The following is a 19,442-nucleotide window of genomic DNA, read 5'->3' on the forward strand; positions in this document are numbered from 1 at the left end:
CAAATTAAAATATTTTTCATCAGCTTTAAAAAAAAATAAGTAAAGGGGCATCTGGGTGACTCAGTCAGTTGAGTGTCTGACTTCGGCTCAGGTCATGATCTCACAATTCGTGGGTTGGAGCACTGCGTCGGGCTCTGTGCTAACAACTAGCTCAAAGCCTGGAGACTGCTTCGGATTCTAGATCTCCCTCTCTCTCTGACCCTCCCCTGCTCACGCTGCCTCTCTCTCAGAGATAAATTTAAAAAAACATTAAAAAAAAAAAAAAAACTAAAAAAAATAAGTAAATCCTGCCATTTGTGACAATGAAGTTATACTAAGACAAACACAGAAAGACAAATATGCATTATCTCACTTATGTGTGGAATCTTTAAAAAAAACAAACAAAAAAACCCAACGTAGAACAGTGGTTACCACAGAGGCTATAGAACGCGGAAGGATGCCTGGGTGGCTCAGTGGGCTAAGCGTCTGACTTTGGCTCAGGTCATAATCTCACAATTCGTGGGTTCGAGCCCCGCATCAGGCTCTGTGCTGACAGCTAGCACAGAGCCTGGAGCCTGCTTCAGATTCTGTATCTCCCTCTCTCTGACCTCCCCTGCTCACACTGTCTCTATTGCTCTCTCAAAAATAAGTAACACATTAAAAAAAGAAAAAAAAGAATGTGGAAAAAAAGGGAAGATGGTGAATCAAAGAGTAAAATTTTTAAAAAAAGTAAAATGTTTCAGTTATAAGATGAACAAACTCTGGAGACCTAATTTATCACATGTAACAACAGTCACCACACTGCAGACTTGGAATTTGCTGAGAATAGATCAAGTGTTCTGACCACAACAACAAAAAATAACTATGGGAACTAAGACCTACGTTTACAAGTTTGTAGTAATCACTTCAAAAGGTATACACATATCAAAAAACATCATGCTATACACCTTAAGTATATATAATTTCTACTTGTAAAAAAAAATTTTTAACATATTTTTTCACTGTAATTAATGACTCAGCAAGACCAACATTGGGTTTCCCAGAGTACCTCAACAGGATCCCAGAAAATAAAGCAAAGGACTTAAATTTTATCCCTGATTTTCTTTTCATAGAACTTATAGAAATAACAGAACATAGTACTTCTAGTTCTAAACCACAATCTACTTGTTATTAAGAACATTCTCAGGAGAGCAGAGGAAACTAACCCAAACAACACAGAATGCTGGGCAGTCACATTTGATGAGGGATGCTTCCTTGCAAACACCGCATAATCCAGAAGCTAGAAAATACATCACTTTGGCTGGTAAACAATATCACTATCACTATCAGAAGTTGTTTAAGAAAGGGGAGACAGGAAGGAGATACCAATAAGATGAAAGGCCAGCTTGTGAAAAAGTAGTACATGCCAAGTTAAAAAGTTTCAACTTCATCCTATATACAGTAGAGAGCCACATGAGCACATCAATGTTTTTACAATGTGATGGTGTGGAAAATGGGAAGAGAATGAAGACAGAGAGAGGAGTTCTGAGATTATTGCAAAAACGAGGAAAGGATGAATAAAGGCCCACAAAGACAACTGGAAAGAGAGAAGACAGGAAAGGGTTACCAGAGACATTTCTCAGGCTAAATCAACTGGGCTTAATAGCAAACTGAATGTGAAAGGAACAAGTGGAGGGAAGAGGAGGAGTAAATCTCAGGCAACTGGGTTAATGGTGGCATAAGAAAGAGAAGAAACACTAGAAGTGCTGACTCACATGAGGGGAGACAGCAATATGAATACATTTCATTGTAAAAAAGTAAATAGTTGATTTAAAAATATCTGCAACATTATTAACAATAGCCAATAGCCAAACTGGAAAGAACCCAAATGTCCACCAACTGATGAATAAAGAAGATTCGGTATACATATACAAATGGATATTTAAGAAATATCCATTTGATATTTCGTTCATATGTGGAATTTAAGAAACAAAACAGATGAACATATGGAAAGGAGGAAGAAAAAAAGAGAGGGGGAAACAAGCCACAAGAGACTCTTAACAATAAGAAAACTCTGAGGGCTGATGGAGGGAGGTGGGTGGGGGATGGGCTAGATGGGTGATGGTGATGGTCATTAAAGAGGGCACTTGCTGTGGAGTGTCATATGCAAGTGATCACTGAATTCTACTCCTTAAACCAATATTGACACTGTATGTTATTTAACTAGAATTTAGATTTAAAAAAAAAGAAAGAAAGAAAGAAAAAAATGTCTGCAAGACATCTAAGTGGGAGAAAGAAAAGTAGGCAGCTGGAAAGACTTGAAAATCCACACTAGATTTTGGAATAATTGAGCCATGTAGACTGAAACCAAGTAAAGCAAATAAATATGTTCAAGGGAATAAATAATGAGAAAAAAGGTCCAAGGAGACCCCAAGAGAACATAAACATTTAAAGTGTCTTTAAGAGAAGGGAGGTGATGGGCATGCAGGAGGGCACTTGTTGGGATGAGCACTGGGTGATATACGTAAACCAACTTGACAATAAACTATTTAAGGAAAAAAAAATAAAGTGGTTTTAAAACTATCAATGCTGATAGGATACAGGCCTGCATATTAGTTATACTGGAAAACTATACATTTATTTCAGAATACTACTCAGCATTTTACATTGGAGGAGCAGGGGATTCCCTAAGATCCAGTTTAAAAGCCAAATGGGAAAATCAGTTCTAGGACTATGCAACCATAGTCTTTTCTCACTGTTTTAAATTCTGCCCAAAGTGATCACATAATCACCAAGTTTTAAAACAGGAATTTGTGGGGCACCTGGGTGGCTCAGTCAGTTAAGCATCCGACTTCGGCTCAGGTCATGATCTCACGATTCGTGGGTTCGAGCCCCGCGTCAGGCTCTGTGCTGACAGCTAGCTCAGAACCTGGAGCCTGCTTCAGATTCTGTCTCCCCCTCTCTCTGACCCTCCTCTGCTCATGCTGTCTCTCTCTGTCTCTCAGAAATAAATAAAAAATTAAAAAAAAAATAATAAAATAAACAAACAGGAATTTGAAGGGCACCTGGGTAGCTCAATCAGTTGAGCACCCAAGTCTTGATTTCCGCTCCCAGGGTCATGGGATCGACCCCCTCATTGGGCATGGAGTTTGCTTAAAATTCTCCCTCTCCCTCCCTTTGCCCCTTTCCACTGCTTGCGTTCTCTCTAAAAAATAAATTTAAAAGGAATTAGAAATAACTGAGGCCCAGGGAAAGTGCCTTGGCCAAGGTCATAAGGTTTCTTAATCCTTGAAATAAGAATAAAAGTCAGTGCTGATCCCTTAACCACTGTTCACCAACATGGGCTTAATTTTCTCAGTGTCCAGCAATCAAGTCTAATCTTTAAAGATAAAGACTTACTACCATTGACAAGTTAAAAAACAAAAAATAGCATAGAAGGCTCAAGAATATTTCTTAAATGTTCTAAAGCAACGCAGGTTTCAAATGTGACTAGATTTGGGGAATAAACACAGATCATTTGCTGAAACTACTGCTTTGTTACATTCAGCACTCTCATTTCTTAAAAGTTATTAACTGAGATAACTTCAGCTAAAAATCTTTAAAGGGAATGAAGTACTGATACACATTACAATATGAACCTTGAAAACATGCTAAGTGAAAGAAGCCAGACACAAAAAGCCACGTATTTTATGATTCCATTTACATGAAATGTCCAGAACCGATGAAACCAGAGACAGAAAATAGAGAAGCTGAGGGAGAAGGGGTGAATAGTAACTGCTAATGGGCACAGGGTTTCTTTTCCGGGTGATGAAAAAGTTCTGGAATTAGTAGTGATGGGTGCACAACTTTGCGAATTATTAAAACCACTGAATTGTATATTTCAAATGGATGAATTTTATAGAATGTGAGTTGTATCTCAAAAAAATAAATGAAGCATTTAGGTTTTTCCTTCCATATTCAGTAAGATTTTAGCCATTCTACCTATGAACTGAAGATTGAAATAGCAAAAGAAAATGAAGAGGAAATAATTCTCTGTATTACTTAATTTTATTATAGAACATACTTGGCATATTAATTGAATATTTATAACAAATATACATTCATAAACTAGACTTCTGAAGAAAAAAAAAATCTCAATTTAGGACTGCATTTAAAGTGTCTGTGGTCCAAGCAAGGAAGTGCTGACTCACGTTACAGCTTTAGCACTGCTCAAGTGTCTTCCTGGAGTTCGAGACGCCTAACCTGAAATGACATTCTACTCTCTACACACCCCCCGCCTCACTTTTCTACTTAGCCTTCAAATGTGAGCTCAAATATCAATCCTCTAAAAATCTCTTTCCCTAAACCAATCTTGAAGGTTTCCCCACCCCTAGACTGTCAGGTCTTTGACATTTCCATTGATGCCTGCGCTTTCTACAAATGAAAAGGCCCTGGCTATGTGATTTTACTTACATCTTGTATCCCCCACGTTCTACCGATCTTTACACACAAGGCCATTGTTCCTGCAAAGTGCCCATAAAAACCATCTGGAGAGCTTAAAACATAACAACAACAAAAACCATGCTGGGCTGGTATATGTCAAATTTATGAATGGCCCAGTTAATTCTGATGTACAACCATGAACTCAGATTATAAACAAGTGTTCACAGAAAATATCTTCTAGTTCCTACCACCCATACACCAGCAGCCTTCCCAATGAAACCAGAAGATTCTGACAGGAAATAGGCCCAAGTATTCACTGATGTCCAATTGTATTGGCGCAGGAGCCTGAATGGAGCTTTCAGCACTTTCAGTTTAACTCCTTCCTGAAGGGCACCAAGAAAGAAAGGGTGGACAGAATGCTTTATTTGAGAAAATGTTACTTAACAGGAATAGCTCTTTCACATTTAAAGGCAAGAAACATCAAGCTTTATAGCTGTAAATCACTGTGCCTCCAACTGTGAAAAATTACTTTTCTAAAAAGCCACAAGAATTATTATATTATTATAGTATATGCAGGTGTGTATGGGGAGTTATACTCAAACAGCACTTTTCCCTACTCTCTCCAAATGGAAGTGAGGAAACTAAGTCAGATACAAATAACCTGGGCTGAAAACACAAAATTCAATTTAATATATAAATGTGTGTAAGATAATTCTAATCTATTTTTAGGCTTAATGAGTGAAAAAAAAATTTTTTAAGTAGGTCCATTCCAAGCATGGAGCCCAACACAACGCGGAGCTTGAACTCATGACCCAGAACTCAAGACCTGAGCTAAGATCAGGATTTGCATGTTGAATCAACTAAGCCACCCAGGCGCCCCTGGGTGAAAAATACTGTTTAAAATAACATTAGAGAGACTACGTTCTAATGCAGTGATACCTCAAATGTATTTTCCCTGGTAAGAAATAGCAAGAAAGAGGGGAATAGCTGCTCTTTAGCTCCTTCCCACCAAACCCCAAACTGACCAAATCCAAGGATTCAGGAGAGGAATATACCACCCCAGACCAGAGGCATTCAGTCCTAAGTGACACGATGACTAAACAAGACTCACTTGTGCAAAAGCCTCCAATTAAATTGCAATAAGGAGACTTCTAATGAAAAAGAAGAAAGCTGAGCACTTAGACTGCACATGAACATGTTTTTCTACTTCCTCTGTCCAAATGATAAAATATAAAAAATACAGTGCCAGTTATTAACTAGGGGCAGATAAGCTCTAGCACCTTCCATCTATAGCACCTGCAGTCTAGTTTCAGACTGCTGAGGTTCATGTCACAGCTCCATCAACCATTGAACCCCTCTGTGCAGGTTTCTGTATGTCTAATGCAGGACTAATACTAATATCCATATCATAGGATTGCTGTTAGAATTAAATAAATGAATGCATGTAACATGCTTAGAATAACGCCTCATACGTAGTAAGTGCTCAATAAAAGCTGTCTTCCGTACATAATAAAAACTGTATGACCAATCTCACTTCAAGAACAGTCACCACACCGGACTCTGGTGAATGATTCGTTCATACCTTAAGTCTGAATTTAACAATTCAAAACTCAACAATACTTTCTTTGCCCAACAGTTCTTGATGCCAACTCTCTAAACTTAATATCTGGACAGTAATACTTCTTGTGGGAACTTGATAATTATATAAGACCCTATCCATCACACATACTGGATTTCTGGAATATACTATACCTTTTGTGCACTTTCTCTCTGTTCCTTTCTCCTTCAAGCCTTCACTCCCTCCTTCTCTTCAACTTTAATAACATTCCTTCATCCTTACTTTCCTTGATCCTCAGACTAGGGTAAATCTCATGTATATCTTCCCACAATGCACCTCACTTCATTTCTTGTTTCATGACTGTGTTTCCCATTAGACAGGGATATCTTTCTTGTTCACCTGGCTTAGAGCTAAATACCTATTATGCATTCAGTAACTGTCCATTTAATTGAACTGAAACATGCCTTAAGAATGGATTTTTTAAAAAGGATAATAAAAAGGCAGACAAACTGCAATTCATGGAAAAATGAAATTTGGCACTAGGCTCCAAATAGCTCACTAAAGTCACTTTTGCCCCAACCTATTTTAAGGGGGTGAAGTGGATGCTAATGTCATTAAGGGTCATAAAAACACAGACTTTATGGGAACAACATTTTCCTTAGTATAAATCTTTAAAAATTTTAAAATCTTAGATTGTAAACACTTTGAAAATAAAAAACAGATATGCCAAAAAGAGACCAAATTACTGAGAGACATACTGAAAACTGAAGGAGTTTGAAAATCTGAACACGCGACAGCCAAAAAGCAAAATATATCAACATTAGATTCTGAAACCAATGTCTGAAAGCACTTTAGAGACACTTGGCTGGCTCAGTCAATAGAGTATGCAACTCTTGATCTCAAGGTCATGAGTTCGAGCCACAAGTTCGGCACAGAGGTTACATTTACTTATTTACTTATAATAAACAAGATAGAAGTACTTTTATAGCTAAATCCTAATAATTTAGAAACATTTGAGTTGTAGGCCAAGTCAGAATTATAAAAATTTTGATTTTTAAGTATCCTTAGGGGATTTTAAAATAGCTACAAACAGGATTTTAGCGAATATACAATACCCTGAATAGTGTGGTATAGCTCTGAAAGAATGGATAGCAAGTCTTTCTGTTGATTCTCTGGGGGCTCATCCAATCACATAATAATGGTTCCTGCCACCAGAGATGCTAGGGCAGTTCTCAGACTATGGTGATCTTACATCATTATCTAATCCACAAATTAAAGAAAACTAACATTTTTTTTTTTAAAAAAACCCACTTCAATTAGGAAGCATTTTTAGAAGCTGCTAAGATTTCAGGTGAAGTTAACTGATTCCCTATTATTCCATCTCCTAATTTATATATTCATGCTGATGTCTTTCATACCCTAAATTTGCAAAGAAAATTTCAACTATATAAAAGTCCAACTCATTTTTCATACAGAAAAGGAGTATTTCTTGATATGAATTACTACATGTACTATGGCTTTCAGACCTATTTTGTTTTTAGAAAGTGAAATTGTACAGTAATTAGGCCTCTGAATCAAAACTGATTACAACTGTAATGCCCAAAGCCCCTGGTGGATGCTATCCTCATCTCCTTGTTTCCTTAGTTCTCTAGAGCATACGTATCTGTAACTCATGATAACAGATTTAAATTGTGAATACAATCCATACTACCTGAATCTGTAGCACAACCTATTTTCTTTTTAAAACCATTTACACACAAGTAAACCAGCCTATAAGGTATAGGGGAAAAAAGCAAAGACACCAACTTGTAAGCAGAATCCTAGCTATCAACTTCTTTGCCTACAGACTCATCAGAGAATGGAAACGATGGGCATTCTCTAACGTGTAAAACTCTATGCCTATAAAGTGGTCACAAGTGTGGAAAAAACTAAGAACTTCTGCAAAGCAAATGTATATTTCTGATGCCATAATTAGTTAGCATAGTGGATACTCAGGCAATGTTCAATAATTTGACAAAACTCAATTTCTATTGTTGGAGAGCCGATCAACCTGAAGAAAATCCTTGACATAGAGAAGCTTAAATAACACCGGCGGCTCCTGGGTGGCTGAGTCATTAATTAAGCATTTGGCTCTGGATTTTGGTTCAGGTCATGACCTCAGTTTTGTAGGTCTGAGTCCCACATCAGGATCTGCACTGACAGCACAGAATCTGCTTCATATTCTCCCTCTCTGTGTCCGTCCCCTGCTCATGCTCGCTCTGTCCCTCTCAAAATAAACTTTAAAAAAAAATACTATTTTTAATTTCTGTTCAATTATGCCCACATTTCATAATCAAAATATTAGGCAGTATATTAAACAATATCCTTATAGGCTGAAAGTTTAATCACTACCAAAAGTAGTCCAAGGATTCCTAACCTGGAATCCATGGAGACCAAAATGATTCAAAAATAAGCTTCTCAAGAATCTGAATCTCGGTGCACCTGGGTGGCTGGTCAAACATCTTGACTCGATTTTGGCATCTTCTACATCATACAGCCTGCTTAGGATTCTCTCTCTCTGCTCCTTTCCAGCACTAGAATGTGCATGCTCTCTAAAAACAAACTTAAAAAAAATCTGAATTCCCATAATTTACATGCAAAAATAAGGCTTATCTTCCTAGGATGGCCAGAAAAGTCTTAAATTGGAACAACCACCAAAAGAGCCAAGAGCCACACTGTTTCTGGTCAAATTTTTACTCTAAAAGCTTATCAGTTTCCTAAGGATGTTTTAATTACATATAACAAGTACATCCTCATCATGTAAGAGTCTCATGACTTTTTTTAAACGGGGAAAAAACATTATCAAACTTTCAAGGTTTAAAAAAAGGGCAAGTTTTCTAAATCATTTTTCTACTAGAATAGATAACAAATGAGCAAATTAGCGGCTTTTTAAATAGTGATGGGGTGGGGGCTGGGTGACTCAGTTAAGCACCAAACCCCTGATTTCGACTCAGGCTGAGCTGGGCTTGGAGCCTGCTTAAGATTCTCTCTCCCCCTCTTCCTCTACCCCTCCCCTGCTCACACACACACATGCATGCACATGTTCTGTCTGTCTCTCTCTCTCTCAAAAAATAAATAAGGAAAATAAATAGTGATAGGGAAAAAGTAATATCTGAATTTTTAAAAATCGAAATTATTAAAGTAAAAAGTATACAGAACTCAAGCCTAAATTCAGAGTCAGATCATATGAGGTTTTTAAAAATCTGGAACTAAACCTCACCAACAGAAGAGTAAACTCTAGGAAAGTGTGGTGAAAATCAAATCTGAGCAGGTGGTTTGCCAGGTTTTAATCAAATAAGTCAACTCCCTCAGGTAAGCTAACTACTGTTTCTTAGGGCTATATTTTAGTTTTCATGATTTATTTTAAGAAGACAGAAGAACACTCTATTTTTAATTTTTCTAGTATTTATTTTTGAGAGAGACAGAGCATGAGTGGGGGATGAGCAAAGAGAGAGGGAGACACAGATCTGAAGCAGGCTCCAGGCTCTGAGCTGTCAGCAGAGTCTGACACAGGTCTCAAACCCACAAGGCACAAGATCATGACCTGGGCCAAAGTCAGATGCTCAACCAATGGAGCCACCCAGGCACCCAAGAAAACAGCACTCTTAAAGTCATGTGAAATAAACTTTTGACCAAGGCCACAACTACAAGTCTCATTTATCTGCCCCCAAAATAACTGTAATTCTTTATGATGAGTAGGTTAAGGAGGACCTTTTATTTTAGGTACCTTTTAATGTGATTTTAAGCTTTAACTGCTCGGTCACTTTGAGAGACTCTAAAAGAGCTCAGGCCGAGGCAAAGAGAGAAAAAAACAAATTCTAAAAATTTAAGCAAAACATGGAACTGTCAAGATTCACTGTAACTAACATGTGTACAAAATACCTCTAACTATAAGACTATTACAGCACTGTTTACATGCAAATTTGTGGGACAATGTAAAAGTCAGCAATAAGCAATTTGTTAAATTAAGGTCTAACCACATGGTTCCACAAAGAACCCCTTTAAAAAAGGAGTCAATTCAAAGATGTATTGGTTTGGGGGGGAAAGACTACGGTATTAGCATCAGGAGGAGGGGAATAAACCTACTATCCATGTAGTAAGTCTCTCTGGTCCTTCTGGAAGAATACACAATGAAAATAATGGTTGTCTGGGCAGGGGAACTTCAACGCTGAAGGACAGAGGAGAGAGTCTGAATATTCTCCATGTACCCTTTTAGAACCTTTCAAATGCTATGCTCTATATGTGTATTCCCTATTTGACAAAATAAAAAATTGACTTACTTTTTAATGAATTAGAGATTAACTTTTAGCATAGACACTGGTTTAGATAAAATCTACTAAGCAATAACCATGTCAAATTATGATACAGAATAACTCTCCTAAAACTTAGTTCCAGAGACTGAATGAAGCACATTCATTCATTCGACCAACAGTTCAGTGCCTACCATATCGTCTAGGTATTAGAGGAATGCCCAAGTCTTCTAAGAATCCCTGTCTTCATAGAGATTTAGTAGGAGCAGAAATAAATGGTATAAAATATAACTTCAAATAGTGATAACAGCTATATAGAAGAGAGGGAAATAATGGGAATAAAGAACTACAGGGGAGGGGGAGAGGAAAACCCCGTTTTGGGATAGTTAAGGTAGACCTCTCTGAAGGTGACATATGAGCCAAGAACTGAATATGCCAAAACAAGCAATGCAGTAAACAGAAGGAAAGCCCTATGACCGGAACAAACATAGGCTTTTATTGTTCAGTATACAGCAAAGAAACAGTATAGCTGCAGTGAAGTGATCCAAGGAGAGAAGCAGATGATCTCAGGGGTAGGCAGATGTAAAGCAGACCCTGAAACTAAGGGAGGGAAGATGGAATCAAGATTTTATTCTAAATGTGATGGAAAACCTTTGTAGAGTTCTGAGAAGAGGAGTGACATGATCTGTATTCTAAAAGGTAGCATTAGGGGCGCTTCGGTGGCTCAGTCGGTTAAGCTTCCGACTTCAGCTCAGGTCATGATCTCACGGTTCCTGGGTCCGAGCCCCGTGTCAGGCTCTGTGTTAGCTCAGAGCCTGGAGCCTGTTTCGGATTCTGTATCTCCCTCTCTCCCTGACCCTCCCCTGCTCACGCGGTCTCTCTCTCTCACTAAGAAATAAATAAAACATTAAAAAATTAATTAATTAATTAATTAAATAAAAGGTATGCACTAGCTGCTGCTAAGAAGACAAACACAGTAGACTAGGCAGCAAATGATGGAACTGAAAAGTGGTTTCAGAGAGATGAGTAAATGTGTCTGATAAAATGTTGTCTGTGTGGATCAGTAGGTTAAGCGTCTGACTCTTGATTTCAGCTCAGGTCTTGATCTCATGATTTTTGAGTCTGAGCCCCGTATCAGCCTCCTTGGAATTCTCTCTCTGCCCTTCCCATGTGTGTTTGCACAGAGCATGCACACACATTCTCTCTCAAAATAAAATTTAGGGGCGCTTGGGTGGCTCAGTTGGGTTAAGCCTCTGACTTCAGCTCATGGTTCATGATCTCTTGGTTCAAGCCAAGCCCAGCATCGGGCTCTGTCCTGACAGCTCAGAGCCTGGAGCCTGATTCAGATTCTGTGTCTCCCTCGCTCTCTGCCCCTCCCCTGCTCACACTCTGTCATTCTCTCTCAAAAATAAAATAAACATAAGTAAAAAAATTTTTAATAAACTTTAAAATAAAGGATATATTTTGAAAGTTAAGTGCCTAGAGAATTTCCTAGTGGATTGTATAGGAGAATCTGAGTGGGACAGTAAATGATGAAAAGTAATTCAAAAACTCACCTTATATTTGCATAGTTATTTACAGTTGTCAAGGTACATTGACATACATTATGTAATTTCATTATAAGAGGCAGGGGAAGGTCACACTGGGTAAAAATCCAAGTTCTGCCTCTTGCCAGTTTCAAAGCCCTAAGAAAATCATTTGAATGGATTTCTAGACTATAAACGATAGTCTACTTCACAAGATCAAGATCTGCAAGTATCAAATGGTCCAAGAATTTTGCAAATGTAAGGGTGCCTGGAACATGCAACTCTTGATCTCGGGGTTATGGGTTCAAGCCCCACATCCCATAAGTGTAGAGATTACTTAAAAATAAAATGAATTTTGCAAATGTAAATAATGACCATTTGGAGGTAAACAGCATCCTATTAATAGCTGTCTTCCACCACCACTGTGGTTAACAGAGAGGAGGCAAACTTAAAAAATAAACTATTTTTAATAAAAAAAAAAAAAAACATTTTTGCACTGGGTGTTATACGTAGGGGATGAATCACTGGATTCTACCTGAAACCATTATTACTAACTAACCAAGTTACTAACTAACTTGCATGTAAATTTTTTAAAAATTAGAAATAAATTAAAATATTTTTACTGAGTACAGGGAAATATACGTAACACAAGAGCAGGCACTAGGAAAAACATTAAAAACTTGTAATCGTTCCTAGGGATTGGCGAACATAGTTCTCTGAAGCTAAGCTATAAAAGGCATTGAAGTAAAACCACCTAACTTTCAAAAGATAAAACCCAAATCAAGTCGCCTTTTATTACAGATATGCTATCAACAAGATACTGTAAAATTAAGATCATATGAGTTATTACTGTCTTGGTTAAAATAGTAAAATGAAAATAGTGTAAACTCAATTACTGTGTGTCAAATAAACTGAATTATGAGGACTTCAATTCATTGTCATAAATCATTTCTGTAACTTCATTAAACAAGGTTTCACAGAATTTATTTTTCCATCCAAAGCTTTCATATTACTGCAGAAATGTCCAGAATCAAGCAAAACTGGGGGGGAAATGTTAAACTTTTGATTTACTATGTGTTTTTAGAAAACTATCTTGAATATCAATTTGTACTATGTAGTTGATAACCCCATTACAGAACACAAAAATTTTAATGGGGGAATCTTCTATCCCTCATGTTCAACTGGGCCTCAGTAAACACGACTGGGGCCATGTGAGCAAACCCACATCGTAAGAACCATCCAGTGCAGACAGCAATTAAACTGTCTTGTACAGAATCTGAGACATGTCCGTAATACAACAAATTTCGCACTATGAAGTTTCACTTTATTAAACTCCAGCATACCATGACAATCTATGCTACTTCCCTGATTTCTAAGAATTTCTACCATATAAAATGTCTTATTTCTCCAAATCAAGCACCTTTAGGTTAGAAACATCCCCACCCCACCCCCATCTCAGATATATTTAAGTGCAATTGCACGAAGAACTACACAATACATCATCCTTCCAAGATCCTGAGCTTGGTATACATCTCCCCGCAAACTTTAGAAGTAGGCTATGCCAAGGAAACGATGTTGCAAGCGAGTCACTTTAATACGCATACTGAGCAATACAGAGATCCAACTAAAATTTTCACTAAAAATGACAAGCAACTTCAAGGTTTTGTTTTGGTACACTGCAAGAAATACCGCACATCTGAGGACCTGATATTATGTAAAGAATTTACAAAACAAATGTAGAATTTTTCATGCTCCCATATGCATTTGTCAAAGTATAGTATTTATAAAGAGCCTAAGAACGGTTTAAAACTAAACGTGCATAAAATCGAGAGGCAAAGGATTTCAGTCTCCCATACCTGCGCTGCCCCTCCCCCCCCATGTTGTGTTAAACTATTCCCTCTGAGCAGAAACAGCTCTCAGAGTTTGCCAACCAGAGTAAAATCACTTCACAGAGATAACGAGCGGAAACGTATTTAAAAAGGAGGGGATCACGAAGGCGAGGGCAGCGGGGCGCGGAGCCCCACGTCCCCAGACCCCAGCAGCCACCGGCGGACATGTGCCTACCGCTGCAGGACGCGCGGCCCTCCCGGAGCCGCCTCCCGGGGCACAGGGCCCCGCCCGGCCTCCCTCTCCTGGTTCATTCATTCTGAATCCGGGGCTTCCGCACCCCCGCGCTCCCGCCCGGCCCCAAAGAAGGCTCCAGGGATGAGGGGCTGTGTCGGGCCACAGCTCCCGCCCGGAGTCCGGGCCCCGTCGCGATTCCCGCGCGCTCGCGGCCTCCTCCCGGGTGGTCTGAGAGACTGCGGAGGCCCGCACCGGCCCGCACCCGCGACCAAAGCCCCGCAACCCAGCGGCCCCACCCTCCGCCAATGTGCAGGCCGGACCTTCCCCGCCTCAGGGGCGGCCACCTGGGATCCCCCGGTCTCCGCCGCCCGGCTACCCCACCGCGGCCGGAAGTCTCCCCGGAGCCCCCTCCCCAGCGCCTGACTTCCCTTGCCGCCGCGGCCAGACCCTCTCCGCTCTGCCCTCGGGCCTCCCAGCGCGGGCCGCGGACCGGAGGAAGCGAGGAACTGCGCCGCCGGGTCCGCCGAGCGGACAAGAGCAGAGCGCAGAGCCGGGGGTTGGCCTGGGCGGTTACCTTGATAATCCTGCGGGGCAGCCCGGCCATCTTGTCAGATCCCGAGTTCGGCCTCTGGTCTTGACTCTGGCTCCGCTCGCCTCACGCACGAGTGGAAGTCCAGGGCTCCACTTCCGGGGAACGTTGCCGCGCCCGCCGCCGCCGCCGCCGCCGCCGCCGAGGCCCCTCGGGAAATGTAGTCCCTGCTCGCGCGCGGGCGGGCTTCCCTCGAACCTGGCCCCCTCCCCCGCGTTCCCCGCCCCAACCCCGGCCCGGGGATGGCGGAAGTGACGAGTCCCGCCGGGGCAGGGAGTTGGGGGAGGCGGCGCGGGGCGGTGCGGAGCTCTGGCGCTCGTGGCCGAGCTCGCCGCGCGATGTTGGGACTGCGCAGCCGGCGCCCCGCCCGCACTAGTGAGCGACGTAACAGAGGCCCGGACGCGGATGCAGCCCATTCATTCATCCGCTAGTTTTTTTGCTTCATTCAACGTTCCAGCCTAGCGCGCTGCCGCAGTTGGCGCTGCGGGAAAGACTGCGGTGAAGCTGAGCCGCGGGCTCCTTCCTTTAAGGGGGTGGGGAGGTGGAAGACCGGAACTCAGTAGCCAAACTCGTGAATGTGGGTTTCTGAAGTTATCCAGGAAAACCCTAGCCAGAGAGTTTTGAAATTTAATTTTGATATTTAAATCTCACGTAAATCGGTCCCCTTAAAACCCGGGGCAAGCTGAAAGAAGGGATTTGGAGAGAGTGGGGGCAGGGAACTGGCTTCTGAACGCCCCGACGCAACTGGTTGAGGCGCAGAGTTGCTAGCTGGAAGAATGACCAAGGACAGGATTAGAGAGCCCAGAGTAATCCCTAAAAGAGGGATTACCCATGGAGTTCGAGGCTCTAAAGGAAGATTAGAGTGGCGGTACCTGAAAATGGGATTGTCCGGGAAACATTTTGTGACATCCTGATGATTGCTTGCTTGCTATGGGATAGGTTTTTCGCGGATTTTATTTTCCTTCATCTTCACAGCAACCTTAAGAAGATGTCTCTACTTTAATCTCCACTTTGCAAATGAAGCTCAGAAACGTTAGCTTTTCCCTAGGTTATGCAGCTTTTTCCTAGCTGTTTTGATCCCAGGCGTGTCCCCCAAAACATGGACCCCTTAACTGCTTAACCATAGTGTTTCCTAGCACAGCACAGACAGTAGATAGTGAATAAAGATATGCCAGGTGCTGTGTTGAGGGATGAGAATACAAAGAGCCTGACTGCCTTCCAGTAACTTAGAATCCAATAGAGAAGAGAGACAAGTACCTGTAAACACTTAATTACAACCCATCGTGTTAAGGGGTATAATGGAGGTTGCTCCAAGGCGCTATTTGAGCCCGCAGAGGCATTAATTGGTTGACAGAGAAGGTTTCCACAGGAGAAGTAGAGTCCTCAAGGATAAATGAGAGTCCAACTGACCTGGTAGGGAAGAGCATGTCAGGCATGGGAAATAGCCTGTGAAATGGCACTGGACTACAAGAAAAATAATAATTATATATCTCTGTATCTGCATCTATTTATATGTAGATAGATAAGAGCATCAAAGAAATGGAGACTATGAGTGCAAGAAACCTAATAAAAATAAGAAGACATGTGCTGGGCACAATGCAAAATGATTTACATGGATTACCTCATCCGAACTATAAGGTTCATAAGGTAGGTTCTCTTATTACGAGTGCTTTTTAGATGAGAAACTGAGCCTCAGTGGCAATAATAACTTCACATAACCAGAAGCCTGAAATGAATGGTTCTGTGACTCGAAGAATCTGGGATAATAAATAACATCGGACAAGGATACTTTCAGGATATTTTAGAGAAGGCCCAGGAGAATTCACCCTGACAGGAAGAAAAGCAGCCTGAACGTTACGTTAGAAGTGTGTTCTTCCAGTTATCTTGTTGCCTAACAAACCAGTTCCACCTTACTGTTCAAAATGACAACAGTGGTTTACTTAGCTCTTGAATCTGCAATTTGGGCAGGGCTTGGCAGGGAAGGCGCATCTCTGCTCTATGTTGTGCTGTGTCAGCCTGGGCAGCCTGACTGGGCCTAGATCCACTTCCAAGATGGCTCACATAGCTGGCAAGTTCATGCTGGCTATTAGTTTCTCTCCAAGTGGGCCTCTCCCTGGGGCAGCTTTGCCTTTCTGAGTACACGGTGGCTAGGTTCCAGCAGTATTCCAGCTAGCAAAAACAGAAGCCAAATCATCTTTTTTGACTTAGCCCTGGAAGTCACGTTGCATCTCCCACTATAATCTATTGGTTGACTAATCACAAGAACCCACGCAATTTCCAAGGTATGTGGCATGGACTCCACCTCTTGAAAGGGGAGTGGAGAGATTCTAGAAACCAGCCCGGTATGTGTGTGATGGAAGATGTGGTTGTGGCCAACTTTGGAAAACACAAGCTGTCATAGGTACGACATTTGTTAGTATGCTTACAGCCACCTGCCTTAGTGTCACCTGCCTATGATTCCAAGTGCTGGTTAGGATAAGCCCTTCCCTCAGAGATTCTAATTCTCTAAGTCAGTGGCGAGGTCTGGGAATCTGCATTTAAATGACTAATTTTGATGGATCCTAAAATTTTAGAATAAAAGATTTTGAATAAACATCAACAAGAATGGATGAACCAAAAATGTTGCCAAGTGCCTTCTTTTGGCTACTGTCTATTAGGATAGATCATGAGTGGGGCGCCTGGGTGGCTCAGTCAGTTAAGCGTCCGACTTCGGCTCAGGTCATGATCTCACGGTTCGTGGATTTGAGCCCCACATCGGGCTCTGTGCTGGCAGCTAGCTCAGAGCCTGGAGCCTGTTTCGGATTCTGTGTCTCCCTCTCTCTCTGATCCTGCCCTGCTCACACTGTCTCTCTCTCTCTCTCAAAAAGAAATAAAACATTTAAAAAAAAAAAGGATAGATCATGAGTATCACACAAATTAAAAGTGAGTGCTCTGGAGCCCTGATCTAGGTTTGAAAACTTAACGTTTGCCTAGCTTGTCTATCTTTGATTTTCTTTACGTATAAAATGTACACACATGTGACTGTTGTGATGTGTAAATGAACCCTACATAGCACTTAAAAAGGCCTATTGTGTTCATAATCATGATAGAACCAGGTATAGTTTTCCTTAGGAAACAAGATTTCTAAAACTTGACAGTATAACTTTGTTTGGCAGAGGCTGTTTGATGGCATGAAACACTCATGAGAGTATTAATACTAAAATATAATTTTTCATGTCTCTTCTAGTTGTTTTTCCCATTCTTTTCCCCCTTGAGAACAACTCACACTCTACTCATCTGGAAAATAAAATCTGAACTTCTGATTCATGTCTATCCCGTAGAACAGGATATATATAATCTAGGACAGGTTGCCACAGGACCAAGAGGAGGTCTATTCTCAAGTTAGAAATCTAGTCAAGAATCCTCCTTATTACATCCATAAACTATAGGTAAAACAAGGATATCCACCAAACTGAATCAATTCCTTCAGAAGAGGGGTGTTGGATATTAGAAAACAGAAGTAAAAGAAAGACATTTCACTTCTACTCTTGTACCTTTAAGATTTTGAACTGTGCGAGTGTGTTACCTATTTAAAACATTAAATAATCCAATTCACTACTTTTGACAGTCTTAAGAGATATTCAAGGTTCTTTCAATGCTGATCAAGGATGATACTATACACTCAAAACAGCGAAGGATGCTGATCCACGGTATTGACTAGAGTGACCAGATAGCTCCATTAAGCTGAATACCACTAGGCAGAATTCTTAGCTAATTAATTTTCTTTGCCTTTTTGTCAGACCTCACTCTCAACTATGTTTTGTTTTGTTTTGTTTTGTTTTGTTTTCCAGTCTCTGCTCCCTCCAGGACTCCAACTACAAGTACCTTTGCATTATAATGTAGGGAGGGACCAAGCAAGAATGCTGTGCTGGAGGAATTAGAGAGATTCTATTCCATGCCAAGCCTTAGCTCCCAGAACACGATTTTATTGCATTCTGTGCCTTTCCCACCCTTACCCTCAAATATTGCACGTTTGCTACTTTGGTCCTATAATAGCAGATACATAAGTACTATTTACCTTGCAGGTAATATCTTGGGACATTTATACCTCAGCTTTTCAGTGTTGTGGATCTCTTCCATTTTGGTCACCAGTGTAGCCCTGGGGCCTAGCTCAGGGCCTACTACATGATAGTTTTCAAAAAATATTTGTCAAGGGAATGAACCAATAACTATAGGAGGAAAATGAACACCGCTTTGAGAATAGGTCACATCGATTCATGATCAGTAAGTGAATGCTTACCGAAAGCACAGGATGTTTATGCCCACCCCTAAACTTTTCAACTTCCTGAAGGGCAACGGCTTTTTTCTTTTTTTTTTTTTTCTTTCCACAAGCCACCTTGTGCTTTACAGAGACAAAATAGAAGGTGAGTTTGGAATATGGTAGATCAGCCACCTCTAATAGAGGCCCTGTTTCAACTCAAGAGTGGAGTCATCTGGCAGGAATATTTGTTTGCAAGTACCCTTCTTGTTTCTTGCAGCATAAGAAAGCCCTTTAGTGGGCGATCAAGACAGGAGTATCTGTGAGAAGAGAGCTCATGAACACAGTCAGGGAGGAAGTGGGTGGGGGAGGAAGAAAAAGCTGCACACCGATTTAAAAAAGAAAATAATGCCTGCTGCCTCATACTCAAGACTTCAATGTAAATAGCTGAGCACTTACAAACTGTTAACCAACACAATGCCAGCCTGTAAGTAGGAGCTGAGTGGGCTCATGGAGGGTCATAAGAATACTAGACAATGGTGGAGGCCATCAGGAAAGACAAGACCCAGGGGAATCAGAGTAACAAGGTTTACCTTTGTTTAATGCCTTATGCTTTACAAAGCATTTTTGAATGTTACCTCACCCACAGGGAGCCTTTAAGTGCATGCCTCGCTGGAGGCATTCTGTGGAGCCCAAAGTTGACTCCACCATATGTCTATAAAGGTAGATGGGGAGGGGAGATCTTTCTCGGACCAGTTCCCAGTGTAAACAGGATTCCAGGGGATCGTGACTCAAGACA

The 19,442-nt window shown here is 40.9% G+C and overlaps 1 protein-coding gene across 1 annotated transcript in view; it reads right to left on the reverse strand.

Annotated features, from left to right (window-relative positions):
- The window catches only part of UBE2N (ubiquitin conjugating enzyme E2 N), a 35,783-nt gene extending 21,274 nt beyond the window's left edge, over positions 1-14,509 (reverse strand). The window contains exon 1 of the mRNA XM_039236607.1: positions 14,392-14,509. Coding sequence (XP_039092538.1) covers positions 14,392-14,421 — 30 coding nt within the window. The 5' untranslated portion in view covers positions 14,422-14,509. The remainder of the gene's footprint in view (positions 1-14,391) is intronic.
- Positions 14,510-19,442: the final 4,933 nt, after the last annotated feature.

The sequence above is a fragment of the Hyaena hyaena genome, unplaced genomic scaffold (assembly GCF_003009895.1).
Source record: "Hyaena hyaena isolate Hyena2069 unplaced genomic scaffold, ASM300989v1 scaffold_113, whole genome shotgun sequence".
Taxonomy (NCBI): domain Eukaryota; kingdom Metazoa; phylum Chordata; class Mammalia; order Carnivora; family Hyaenidae; genus Hyaena; species Hyaena hyaena.